At 42.8% G+C, this 14,464-nt stretch overlaps 1 protein-coding gene across 5 annotated transcripts in view; it reads left to right on the top strand.

The window, feature by feature from the left end:
- The window catches only part of TAB3 (TGF-beta activated kinase 1 (MAP3K7) binding protein 3), a 76,563-nt gene that overhangs the window by 45,247 nt on the left and 16,852 nt on the right, over positions 1-14,464 (top strand). For 4 of the 5 annotated variants that reach the window (XM_073357829.1, XM_073357805.1, XM_073357821.1 and 1 more), the window contains 2 exons: positions 704-892; positions 11,338-12,790. In XM_073357829.1, the coding sequence (XP_073213930.1) occupies positions 791-892; positions 11,338-12,790 (1,555 nt within the window). In that variant the 5' untranslated portion in view covers positions 704-790. The remainder of the gene's footprint in view (positions 1-703; positions 893-11,337; positions 12,791-14,464) is intronic. The other variant, XM_073357837.1, reaches the window with a different exon arrangement.

Below are 14,464 nucleotides of genomic sequence, written 5' to 3'. Positions count from 1 at the left end.
GCCTGTATTTTTTTTTTCTTTCTAATTAGTAGATGATATGAGAAGGAAAGAGATTAAATCCAGAGAACATTGCTCTGTATTTTGAGCAGTTTTAAGGTAGGGTACATATTATGCCTGAACTACTGAAGTGTCTAAACAGATACTTTATTAGAAAGGCTTGTAGACTTGAGCTACAAAATCTGTTATCTGATGTCTTCAGCTGTTGTCTAATTTTAGTTAGTGGTATACATTTAAAGGTGGTGGTGTTTGTGCACTGCGGGAGTTGGAGATCTAATTATTAGCTAAAATACATAATTTAAAATACTACTGGTAATTGTACCACCTGGACTTCTATTCTGTCACTGTTAGCACATAGCTCTATTATTAAAATAATGAATGAACCCTTGTATAGTTCATCATATCCTCAAACACCACAAACTTTTAACTATTCAAAATGTCTTTGAGAAGTAAATTAATATTAATCCCATTTTTATCAACGGGGAAACTGAGGGAGTCTAATGCACATCTGGGATTAGAAATTCATGACTCAGTTTCTGTGTTTATTCCATGCCCCTTTCAATCTGTGAATCTAAAAAACAGTTCAGGTTGTCTATACGCAAACTTCATTTGGTGGAGGGAGAATGTAGTTAGCTTCACTTTTACTTTGGATGAATTAGGATGTATTTTAATAAATATGATGATCGTTGTCTGTTTTTCCCAATAGAAAATGCCTGAAGCATCAGAAGATCATATCCACTGGAAGGCTTATTGACTTCCATTCTTGAGAATCCCAGAACAACATCAGTCTGGCATGGCGCAGGGTAGTCAGCAACTTGATGTGCAGGTACTCCATGACCTCCGGCAACGTTTCCCTGAGATTCCAGAAGGGGTGGTGTCTCAGTGTATGCTCCAGGTATGCTGCAGCAGAATACAGTAGCATAGTAACAGTTACCGTACATTTATTGTTGTAGCATAAAAAGGAACCCCCTTGTAATAGACTGATTAGAAATCAGTTCAATTTCATAGTTGTCTTCTGGGGATTTTTAAGTTTCTAAAAGGTAACAGGAACTTGGAGAACAGCAAACTTTTTGAGTTTACATTCTATTGAAATATTTATTTATTTATTTGTTTATTTTTTGGGTAAAAGAAAGTGGATATTCCCTGTGGCTGAGCAGAAAGACACTATTCAAGTTTCTGTCATCTCAGGATGTGAGAGTGGAAAACTCCTTTTTTCTCTTCTGCCATTCAATGTAGGCAGGTGTTGCACTCATACCTGAATTGAAACTGTGGGTTACTGGATTTTTCACAAGACCAGATTTTTTATTAGCAGTAAGGCCCTTGCCATTTTTCTTAAAGAAACTGTCTCTGTCTTTGAGTAATGCCCCTATGGGTGCTCCACTGTAGGGGTGCTTGTGTCCCTGTGCTGCTGGTTGGAAAACTTTGATATCAGTGTCTGGCTCTCTCCCTTTGTGCCCCACCATAAGGTTAACCAGTATGTGCAGGCTAAACCCCCACAGTTCCTTCTCAACTGCCTCTGGCTAGAGTCGGAGCCATCAGCAGTCCATTTGAGATCGTTAACGTCTTCCTTTTCTTTAGCATTTTTAGTAGCTAGTTCGTCTTTTTCAGTCTTAGTTGTAGTTTTTCTTTATCTTCTAAAAAAGAAAAACTTTTAATTCCCCCCCCTTTTTTGTTGGGGATCCCTTCCCTCAACAGGGTATGCCCAACTCACCAGGCTTCAAGAAGTGCCTCTTCTTGCAAAGAGGCCATCCCTGTGGCAGATGAACACTCTTGATGCGTATGCTGCTTCAGGGAAGGCTACATGCTGCAGAATTGTGGTCTCTGTCAACAACTTAAACCCACGTCTTGAAAGGACAGGGAAATCAAACAGAAGATAATGTCTGATGGAGGCAGCCCTCCAGTCTTCTTTGGATCTGTGCCAGGAGTCGCCCAGAATGCATGAGACTTCTCTGCAGCCCTCGACATCTAGGGACTATGGGTCGAAGAAATCAGCCATGGACCCCTCTCGTAAGACATCTAAAGAGAGAGCTGTGAGCCCTGAGCTAGCCATAAAAGATCTCTGGCATGCTTTGTATTGTCAGTACTGTTGACACCAAGGCCATCCAAGCATGGTACCCATAGCTTACGAGGGTCTAGAGCAGCAGGTATTGATGCGCCTAAAGACCTGATGGGCATAGACTCTGAGCCAATGGTACCAATACACAAAAACAGGAGCAGGGAGCACATGGTTAAGAAGATCCTGCTGGTATGCTCTGTACCGTTGGCACTGTCAATGGTGAGCCATCCAGCACTGGTGAGATCCCTGACTGCAGGAGTTCTGGCACTCAAGAGAGTTCAGCGTATCTGATATACCAGAGTCTCCCCTTCTTGGCACTGGAGCTTCGGTATCAAGTCTTCTCCAAGCACGTGAGTCTTTTCCGGTACCTTGCCAGGCACCTCTACTTTCTAGTCATCCTCCTTCTATACTTCCTATGAAGCCTGTTCCCTCAGGGAACTGATGGGCAAGATCCCCTATGAGAATAACATGAGGGGAAAAGGAGTCCAGGAGAGCTGGCTGTATTTTAAAGAACCCTTATTGAGGTTTCAGGGACAAACCATCCCGATGTGTAGAAAGAAAAGCCAAGCTGGTCGCCTGCCATATTTACTAAACAGTGAAATCCTTGCTGATCTTAAATACAAAAAAGAAGCTTACAAGAAGTGGAAGATTGGACAAATGACCAGGGATGAGTATAAAAATATTGCTCGGGCATGCAGGAGTGAAATCAGGAAGGCCAAATCACACCTGGAGTTGCAGCTAGCAAGAGATGTTAAGAGTAACAAGAAGGGTTTCTTCAGGTATGTTAGCAACAAGAAGAAAGTCAAGGGAAGTGTGGGCCCCTTACTGAATGAGGGAGGCAACCTAGTGACAGAGGATGTGGAAAAAGCTAATGTACTCAATGCTTTTTTTGCCTCTGTCTTCACGAACAAGGTCAGCTCCCAGACTACTGCACTGGGCACCACAGCTTGGGGAGGAGGTGACCAGCCCTCTGTGGAGAAAGTGGTGGTTCGGGACTATTTAGAAAAGTTGGACGTGCACAAATCCATGGGGCCGGATGCGCTGCATCCGAGAGTGCTAAAGGAGTTGGTGGATGTGATTGCAGAGCCGTTGGCCATTATCTTAGAAAACTCATGGCGATCAGGGGAAGTCCCGGATAACTGGAAAAAGGCTAATGTAGTGCCCATCTTTTAAAAAAGGGAAGGAGGAGGATCCTGGGAACTACACGCCAGTCAGCCTCACCTCAGTCCCTGGAAAAATCATGGAGCAGGTCTTCAAGGAATCAATTCTGAAGCACTTAGAGGAGAGAAAAGTGATCAGGAACAGTCAGCATGGAGTCACCAAGGTCTAGTCATGCCTGACTAATCTAATTGTCTTCTATGACGAGAACCCGTTCTGTGGATGAAGGGAAAGCAGTGGACGTGTTGTTCCTTGACTTTAGCAAAGCTTTTGTCACTGTCTTCCCACAGTATTCTTGCCAGCAAGCTAAAGAAGTATGGGCTGGATGAATGGACTATAAGGTGGATAGAAAGCTGCCTAGGTTGTCAGGCTCAATGGTGGTGATCAATGGCTCCATGTCTAGTTGGCAGCTGGTATCAAGCGGTATGCCCCAAGGGTCGGTCCTGGGGCCGGTTTTATTCAATATCTTCATTAATGATCTGGAGGATGGCATGGATTGCACCCTCAGCAAGTTTGCAGATGACACAGTGGTAGATACACTGGAAGGTAGGGATAGGATACAGAAAGACCTAGACAAATTAGAGGATTGGGCCAAAAGAAATCTGATGAGGTTCAACAAGGACAAGTGCAGAGTCCTGCACTTAGGATAGAAGAAACCCATGCACCGCTACAGACTAGGGACTGAATGACTAGGCAGCAGTTCTGCAGAAAAGGACCTAGGGGTTACAGTGGATGAGAAGCTGGATATGAGTCAACAGTGTGCCCTTGTTGCCAAGAGAGCTAACGGTATTTTGGGCTGGATAAGTAGGAGCATTGCCAGCAGATCGAGGGACATGATCGTTCCCCTCTATTTGACATTGGGGAGGCCTCACCTGGAGTACTGTGTCCAGTTTTGGGCCCCACACTGCAAGAATGATGTGGAAAAACTGGAAAGTGTCCAGCGGAGGGCAACAAAAATGATTAGGGGACTGGAACACATGACTTATGAGGAGAGGCTGAGGGAACTGGGATTGTTTAGTCTGCAGAAGAGAAGAATAAGGAGGGATTTGATAGCTGCTTTCAGCTACCTGAAAGGGGGTTCCAAAGAGGATGGATCTAGACTGTTCTCAGTGGTAGCGGATGACAGAACAAGGAGTAATGGTCTCAAGTTGCAGTGGGGGAGATTTAGGTTGGATATTAGGAAAAACTTTTTCACTGGGAGGGTGGTGAAACACTGAAATGCATTACCTAGGGAGGTGGTGGAATCTGCTTCCTCAGAAGTTTTTAAGGTCAGGCTTGACAAAGCCATGGCTGGGATGATTTAATTGGGGATCGGTCCTGCTTTGAGCAGGGGGTTGGACTAGAAGACCTCCTGAGGTCCCTTCCAACCCTGATATTCTATGATTCGGGGCTCCTCAGGCATACCATCAGCCCCTGTACAGCCAATCATGGGCACCACCAGGCTCTATCCCACTGCTCCAATAGCCCTACTGGGATTCCTGGGCATCATATCAACCACACACTTCTTGGGTTTCCAGCTTACATCCGTGAGCCCCCGAGATGTTCTCCTTCGGTCACTGAACCTCCAGCGAAGATTGTGGAGGAAGAAGAGGGAGGATTCAAAGAGGAGGTTACATCGAAAACCAACATAGCTTCCTTCTCTCTAGATGAGGCAGTCATGCCCCCGCCACAATGCTTAGCCAATGATTTCCAGCTTTTCCAGGACTTGGCTAAAGTGCAGCAGACATGCTGCAGATACACCTAGGGGAGGTAAAAGATACTCACCACAAACTCCTTGACATCCTACTCTTCCTCGTCCTCCAGAATAGCCCTCCCCATCAGTGAGGCTCTCCTGGACCCCACAAAAACTATATGGCAAACTGCAGCATCGGTGATGCCTATGTGTAAATGGGCTGATAAAAATCTCCCTGCTATGGAGACAGAACCCCTTTTTTCCCCACCCTCGCCCTAACTCCATTGTTGTGGATGCCGTAAACTCCCGGGGTTGCCAGCACCAAATGAGATCTGTCCCCTATGATAGGGATTGGAAACACCTTGACCTCTTCAGGAGAAAGGCCTACTCCTCTGACACATTGCAGTTTCAAATGCAAATTATCAAGCATTAACAGCAAATGTTAATTATTAACTGTGTTAATTATTCCAAGCTCAGCACCTTTATTGATCAGATCCTAGAGTCAGAGTGTGACCAGTTCTGAGCTGTCATCCAGGAAGGGCAACTATTAGCCAAACCAACACTCTGGTCAGCCCTCGATATAGCTGATACAGCGGCCCAGTCCATCTTCACTATAGTGGTTATGTGAAATGCGTTGTGATTACGCCTCTCTGGGTTCCCTAAAGAGGTGCAGACAACCATTGAAGACCTTCCCTTTGAAGGCACCAAGTTGTTTGCTGAAAAGACTGACACATACCTCTACACCCTTAAAGATTCCAAGGCTATTCTCCGGTCATTTAGGGATCTATATACTTGGACAAAAAAGAAAATTTAGTCTGCAGCCCCAGCATAAATCCCACACCTGCCAATACCCAACTCAAAGCTTCTACAAACCTCAGAGAAAGAAATCTAGATTCTTCAGGTGCAAACCATCGAGCCCACAGTCTTCCACAGCACAACCAGCCACCTCAAAACAGCAGTTTTGACGTGTTGGTTGAGGTGTCAACAGACCACTCCCTTTAAGCGCTGCAGCTGACCAACCTATACTGCCCATTTGCCTACCGCCTTGCCACATTCCGGAGCACCTAGGAATGTATAACATCAGATGGATGGAAATCATTCACAATGGGTACTCCATCCAACTTTACCTCTCCTGCCCCAACACCCTTTTCCATCCCTCTTCAAGGACCCTTCTCATGAGAGTTTACTACAACAAGAAATAGATCTCTTCCTCCGATTAGGAGCCATAGAATCAGTACCCCAGCATCTATGAGGCAAAGATTTTTGCTCTTGCTATTTCCTGATACCCAAGAAGAATGACAGTTGGAGACCCATGCTAGACCTCAGAGCACTCAACAGGTTTGTCAAGGCTCAAAAATTCAAGATGGTTACTCTGGTAATAATTATTCCAGCATTGGAACAGGGAGACTGATTTGCAGCAATTGACCTTCAGAACACCTATTTCCATATTTCAATCCTACCATCCCACAGACAGTTCCTCAGATTTACCATAGGATAAGACCACTGTCAGTACAGAATACTCTCCTTTGGGCTATCATTGGCTCTGAGAGTATTCTCCAAGGTTCAATCAGGAGTGGCTGCTAACCTACATTCCCAGGGGGATCATGATCTACCCCTATTTGACCTGTTGTCTCCTCAGAGCCCACTCCTTTAATGAGGCCCGCCGGGTTACCAAGACTGTAATAGATTGTTCATGGAACTGGGTCTTCAGATCAGCGTCCAAAGATCAACCTTCACCCCTGTACAGCACCTGTCTTTCATAGGGGCTGACCTGGACTCGTTACAGGCCAAAGCGCTTGTGCCTCAGCACAGGTTCCTTTCCTGGACCACGCTCCTAAAGAGAGTATGAAACAGCCCTCAAATATCAGCCAGACACTGCTTCCAATTCCTCGTACATATGGCAGCATGTGCAGCAGTTATACCTCATGCCAGGCTTCATATGTGGTGCCTGAAAATGTAGTTCAGCTCAGTCTACAGACCAAATAGAGACAGACTAGACACATCTGTGTCACTGTGCACCAAGGTCAAAAACTCCCTGGTTCAGTGGAAAAATTCAGCAGAAGTTTACAACAGGATTCCCTTTTTGTAAACTTCCCCATCGTTACTTCTCACCTCCGACTCATCCCTCCTAGAATGGGGTGCACATCTAAAAAACCTTACAACACAAGGCAAATGGTCATCCATGGAGATGTCCCTCCACGTTAAACTCAGGGCAGTCAGAAATGCCTGCGTCCATTTCCTCCTGCTGATCAAGAGAACGCACGCTAGAGTCTTAACAGACAACACAGAATGTGTGTATTACATATGCTGACAGGGAGGAACAAGGTTGCCCTCCCTTTGTGCAGAAGCGGTAAAGCTATGGAACTGGTGCATTTCCCACAACATCACGCTATTCGTGCCTACCTTCTGGGAACACAAAACTCAATAGCAGACCATCTCAGTCGCAAGTTCCACACGACCACGAATGGTACCCAGCAGTACTTCATGACCTTTTCAAGCAGTGTGGGGACACTGGCCACAGACCTGTTCACCACTTGCCTGAACAAGAAATGTCCACAATACTGTTCCAGAGCAGGGATGGGGAAGCACTCCTTCCGTGGTACAAGGACCTTCTGTATGCCTTTTTCCATTGGCTCTACTGTCAAAAATCCTAGTAAAAATAACAAGGAGTACACCTCATACTGACTGCTCCCACTTGGGCGAGATGGACTTGGTATCCTTACCTGTCACAACCGAGCCAAGGCTGGGGGCAGGGTTGGAGCAGAGCTGGGGCTGGAACAGGACTGGGTGGCACTCCCTCCCCCCCACGAGGGCTGACTTGGGCCCCACTGCACCCCTCCAAACATTCTTAGGAGGATGCGTCCCACAGTTTGGGAATCTCTGTGCTAGTGAGAGCCAAAGATGGTGGCTTTGATATGCCTGCTTCTTTCCTTGGAAGCAGTGCCTCCACTCACCTGTTTCTCCTTGCTCTTCACCCCCTACCGCCTGACCTAGGACAGTATATAGGGACAAGGAAAGTAGCAGGTGGGGGTAGTTACTGCTGAAGGCATACCAGAGGTAACTTTTTACCTGAACTTTTTACCTGAATATCCCCTCCTTTTTTCTTTGAGAGGAGGGTTGGGTTCTATGTAGTAGGCTAAACATTTTCCTTTGGAGTTGCCCCTTTTGTCTGCCACCTGGATGGTCAGAATGGCTTTCGTACTTCCCCTTTGCCAAGTCAAATTGCAGTCTTTTCCCCAAGCAGTGCCATTAAGGAGGAATCAAAATGGGGACACAGCTTAACCGTAGAAGTGCTCCAGCAATTTCATTACTGCTGAAACGAATGCATACAGTATCTCCACCCTTTATAGTTCTGAGCTGCTTTCAGATAAGAAGTGCAGGATGTTCTTGTAATACAGAACTTCGTTTACTCTGACATAGTCATTTCTTCCGTACTGGTAAGTAGATGATCTCTTGGATGAACCAGTTGAACTATCCGATGTCTGTAATTTGACAAAGCTAAAGGACCCCTGTGTCTCCGAAGTACAGTATCCAGACATACTCTGGACATCTGAATACAGGGTTCTTTTTAACATATTGTATTCCAACATTTTATTTTGTAGTCTTTGAAGTATATAAAAGGCTTCCATGTCCACACTAGGAGCATTTTACCAGTATGGGAATATCGGTATGCAAAGCACTCTAGGTATAGTTGCAGGTAATCTGGTAATGCTGCTCTTTGTACTGGTATAGCAAAACCACTCTGTGTGATTGAAATAAGCTATGCTAGTAAAAACACAGCTGATGTAACTATGCCTACCCTGGGACTTCTGCCTACACAGTTGTATCAGTCAGGGATCGCACGTCTTCACAGCCCTGACCAACATAGTTGTGCCAGCATAAGTCCCTAATGTAGACCTGGCCCAAGGCTATGCAATATGTCAATTAAAAAGGCAGATGAACCAATAGTCATTGGCTGACCTGTCATCACACCACATATTCCAAATACTTAAAACTATATAAGTCTTGGATACACCAATAATATGGGGTATTTCTAGACAGGTGATAGTGTGTTCCATGGAATGTCTCCTAGCTGCTGTCTTTCCCCCTCGTGTCTGTCACATTATGTGACCTGAGGGCGCCGTGGACTCTACTGCGTTCTGCTTAGGTAACAGGTGGCTGTCTGGCAGCAGTTAGCTGTGCTCTCTGGTGTCTGATGCTGCTCTGTTGCATCTGTAATTATGGGGCTGGAACACGGGGACCCTGCTTTAATGCTGTACTACCTGCCACTTACGACAGCTCCGTTATCCAGCAAAATACAGACATGGAAATTGGTGTTAAAAGAATGGTGCATGGTGTGATGTGTCAGAGCCAAAGATGTGAACAGGGCTGGACTTCACAGGGCCAAAGATGAGAGAGAAGGAGATCTTTAGCTGAGAATATGCTGTACATCCTTCTTATTCTGGTTACTGAGGTCATCCGAAATATAGTGCTAGAATAAAGATGACTTTGCCTACACCATTCGCAGATCACCTAAGTAGGAGAGCTATTTGTAACTCATAAGTCTATTGATAGAATATATATATTTATCGTAAGACAGTAAGCATCAGAGACTACAGTGATGGCTGTTAATCAAAAATGTGAAACTCCTTACTAATTAGAATTGATTCCTCAGTGCTGGAACCCTTCAAAAATGTAGCATCAGTGGCAGAGGAGATCTTGATGAATCTATACATTTACTTTTTTCCTGATAACTGTGTTTTATTTTTGACCTATTGAGATCTATGGTATGCTGTAGAAAATACCAATCTTGGGATCAATTTTTATAAAATGTATATGGTCAGAAATTGTCAAATGTGACTAAAGGCAATCAGGTACAGATTAGATTAGGGTTTAGATTCAAGGCTGAACCACAGTTTTTGTTTGGATTTTGTTCTAAAAATGTGGAAAAAAATCTGTAAGATTTCTGTGAAAAATAGTAGAAATCACAACATTTCCACATCTTGAGTGACCTTCTGATGGCCAAGATAGCGTTAGAACAGCTGTTGTAAGAATTTGGCCATAACTGAAGTGGGGAAAAAAGCCCCTTTTTGTTTTTGACTCAGAACCAAAACTTTACGTAGCTTTAGGTCCAGGGTGTGCAGTCCAAACTACACCCCTCCTTAAATTTGAAGGGGTTTGGATTCTTCATTCCTCTGAGGGCTGCACAAGCTTTTTCAGCGTGCTTTTTTATTTATTTTAAAGAAAATGTAATAGTTGAAGATGCAGTGTCAGAATATAAGGAGTCTTGGAAAATGGCTATTAATTTCCAAACATTTTAAAGGTTCTAAATTATGTATTTATCAGTTGGCTAATATCAGATTTATTGTATTTTTAACTTTTCCTTGCTTTTAAGTGCTTGGGTTTTATAAACTATGTCATAGGGTAAGTACACTGTTTTAGCATCCTTAATTGTATTTAAAAGCGCCTTTTTTTCTAGTTTGACAGCCAAACCAGTAAGAGTTAATAATTTGGGCAAAATATTTCAGATTTCATTTTTTAAATTTGACACAGAATATTGGTAGTTTATCTTTAAAAAACATTCTTCACAAAGGACAGATTTCAATCTGCATTACTGATGATAAAATATTAGTATGCACCATTTTCAGACTATTTGTAAGTAGTTTTTAAACTCTGTTTAGAAAATACTTCCAAGTCTCTGTATATTGTATTAAACATCTCAGTCCTGGTGAGTATTTGTGGCTGTTTACTACATTGAAACTATTTTCTAGAAAGAGGAAGGTGATCAAAAGAGTAAATCGAAGTGAATTAGGCTAAGGGATAAAGGACAGAAATCAGGGGAGGCCAGTTGCAAGGAAAGTTAGACAGAATACATTCAAACTGTGAACACACTTTTAAAATTAAATTTTTAACACTGGGGTTTATTTTAAATTACAGCTAATGGGAAGAACAAACCAAAGTTAAACAAGATGCATATTAGGATTGCAAATTCAGTAATCATGGAGACTGGATGGCTGTAATATGCTAATCCTCTTTGAAATATTGTTTTGAACACTTCAGTTTCAAGCTGTGAAATAGTTCTAATTTGTAGTATTTTCTCATTTGAAATAATGTTAAATATATGTACATCCTTTTCTAAAGAAACAGAAACATTTCAGGAATGAATGCCAAAGCTATAACCATTACCAAATTCTATTTCCCTTAACTTGGACTTGCTAGATTTTATGTGGGTCACTCAGTAGCTTATGTTATCATAAGATTTCACTGTAAGTAACATGAGCCACATACTTCTTATATAGCATGGTCTAACAGGGATTATCTTTAATTTATTTCGGGAGTCATAGGTATGCCAGCTACTGTGAAGTGTTATCCCTAAAATGTGTTCAAGCTAAGCTTAATTGGAACTTCAGTTGAATATACTGATTGGAGTTACTAATGTAATTTGAAGATAATTGGTGTCAATTCTTACTTCTAGAACAACAACAACCTTGAAGCATGTTGTCGAGTCCTTGCGCAGGAGAGCAACAAATACTTATATATGGAGTACCATAGCCCTGATGACAGCAGAATGAACAGGAATCGCCTTTTGCACATTAACCTGGGTATTCATCCCCCTTCCAGCTACCATGCAGGGGAAGGAGCTCAACTTAATGGTGGTCGTACACTGGTACATAGCTCAAGTGATGGACATATTGATCCACAATGCACAGCGGGTAAACAGCTGATCTGCTTAGTTCAAGAACCACACTCTGCTCCAGCTGTTGTGGCAGCTTCTTCTAATTACAATCCATTTTTCATGAATGACCAGACTAGAAATGCAGCTACTCCTCCTCCGCAACCACCTCAACAGCCATCTTCCATGCCACCAGGAATGAACACATCTGCTATGCAAGGCCCTCATCCTCCTACATATATGCACATACCTCGGTACAATACAAATCCTATTACTGTTACATTATCACAAAACCTCCCCTCTGGACAAACAGTACCCAGAGCTTTACAAATTCTTCCACAGATTCCAAGCAATCTTTATGGGACTCCTGGTTCTATATATATTAGGCAGACGTCTCAAAGTTCTTCAGGACGACAGACTCCTCAGAATGCACAGTGGCATTCTTCTCCACAAGGCCCAGTTCCACATTATACTCCACGCCCGCTACCTGTTTATCCACATCAACAGAACTACCAACCTTCACAGTATTCTCCTAAACAGCCCCAGATTCCTCAGCCAACTTATCAATCACCACCTGCATCTCAGTGTCCTTCTCCTTTTGGCTCTCCTCAGCATCAGGTACAGCCTACCCAATTAGGTCATCAGAGTTCACATGTGTTTATGCCTCCTAGTCCTTCAACTGTTCCACCCCATCCATATCAACAATCGCCCCAGAGTTATCAAAAACAGGGTGGTCACTCAGTATCTTATCTCCCTTATGGTGGACCTAGCTTATCCAAAGGTTCTATGAACAAGATAGAAATTACAGTTGAGCCACCACAAAGACCTGGGACTGCAATGAATAGAAGTCCTTCACCAATAAATAATCAACCATCTCAACGAAACCAGCACCCGCTGTATGCAGCCACTACTCCACCTTCAGGCTCTCCTTCTAGAGGTATGTCAGGTCAACCAAAACCACCATTTAATGTTAATCCATTATATATTACCTACACACAACCAACTGGACCTACAGGTGCACTAACGCAGTCTCCCCGGGTAATGGTATCTCAGCCAAACTCAACAGTGTTTAAAATCACAGTAGGTCGAGTGCAGACTGAGAATCTTTTAAATTTAGTGGACCAAGAGGAACGTTCTGCAGCACCAGAACCTATTCAGCCCATTTCAGTAATACCAGGATCTGGAGGCGAAAAAGGAATCCATAAATACCAGAGGAGTTCCAGTTCTGGATCAGATGACTACGCTTATACTCAAGGTAAATTTCTTGAACTGCCTACTGCAATTTTAAAAAGCAAATTAAACTGCATTTTACAGTCCAGGACTCTACTAGCTGTGTCTCAAGAGACACTGAACCTATTCAGAAGAACATAGATAACTTTCGGCCTGTGTGATCCAAGAGATTTTGATGTACTAGAAGTTCTTAAAATGTAACATGGAAAATATGAATTGATGAGATTGTTGTCAAATTCTAATGATTTCTTATAAATGGCCATACAAACCATCTTGTTCCATAAGAGAACAAGACAACATTTGAAGAAACTGAAAAGTTGTATATTTTAAAACTAACAAAGGCAAACACTTTTCTGTATAGTTCATTTACAAAGTTGTGTTGAAATTTGAGGCAAATATTTAAATGCGGATTAGATAATTTTCATAGACTCATAGAAATGTGGGGCTGGAAGGGACCTCAAGAGGCAATCAAGTCCAGCACCCTGCACTGAGGCAGGACCAAGAAACGTAGTTTATCTCAGACAGGTGTTTGTCTAACCTATTCTTTAAAATCTCCAATGATGGGGATTCCACAACTTCCCTTGCAAGCCAGAGTTTAAATACCTGTATAATTAAGTTTTTTTCTTAGTATCTAACCTAAATCTCCCTTGCTGCAGATTAAGCCCATTACTTCTTGTCCTTTGAATAAAATACATTTGAATAACTTATAACAGATGTATTTATTTGTTTAATAAGCAAAATTATTCTCATAGCTACACAAAACCAACAACATTGTACCAAGACAAAACCAACAAGCCAGCAAGGGTAATAAACAAAAAGGAGGAAAGGAAAGAGAAGTCAGGGGATAAAATATTAAGATTGCACAGTAAGACAAATCCACATCTTGATTAAATGTAGAATAATTTAGTTATTTTAAACTTTTAAAAAACTTTAATTTATCATAACTGACATGGCAGAAATGGTTTTTCAGCAGGATTTGGATGCAAAGAGGAAGGTTGTTTTTCTATGGATAGGGGCAACAAATACTTTGAGAGAGCCCTAATATCAAATACCAAGTAACTACAGCTTAAGTAAAAGAGAATTGTGTGGAAACTCTACCCAAACATTTGAGCAGAAAAGTGCTTTCTTCAGAGTTTCCTCTTGTTTTTTCCTACCCCCCCCCCCCCCCCCCGGATGTTCTGGTTTAACTTGGATTTTAACTTGAAGAGTGGTCAGTTTGGATGAGCTATTACCAGCAGGAGAGTGAGTTTGTGTGTGTATGGGGGTGGGGGGGATGTGAGAACCTGGATTTATGCAGGAAATAGCCCAGCTTGATTGTCATGCACATTGTGTAAAGAGTTGTCACTTTGGATGGGCTATCACCAGCAGGAGAGTGAATTTGTGTGGGGGGGTGGAGGGTGAGAAAACCTGGATTTGTGCTGGAAATCACTTTAGATAAGCTATTACCAGCAGGACAGTGGGGTGGGAATAGGTATTGTTTCATATTCTCTGTGTATATATAAAGCCTGCTGCAGTTTCCACGATATGCATCTGAGGAAGTGAGCTGTAGCTCACGAAAGCTTATGCTCTAATAAATTGGTTAGTCTCTAAGGTGCCACAAGTCCTCCTTTTCTTTTTGCGAATACAGACTAACACGGCTGTTACTCTGAAACCATTCTTCAGAGTTGCAGCTTTTGAAAACTGATTGATATACTCGAAC

This window comes from Lepidochelys kempii, chromosome 1 (genome assembly GCF_965140265.1).
Source record: "Lepidochelys kempii isolate rLepKem1 chromosome 1, rLepKem1.hap2, whole genome shotgun sequence".
NCBI lineage: Eukaryota > Metazoa > Chordata > Testudines > Cheloniidae > Lepidochelys > Lepidochelys kempii.
Note: the sequence above shows the minus strand (reverse complement) of the source record. Positions and strands in the feature narration are given on the sequence as shown.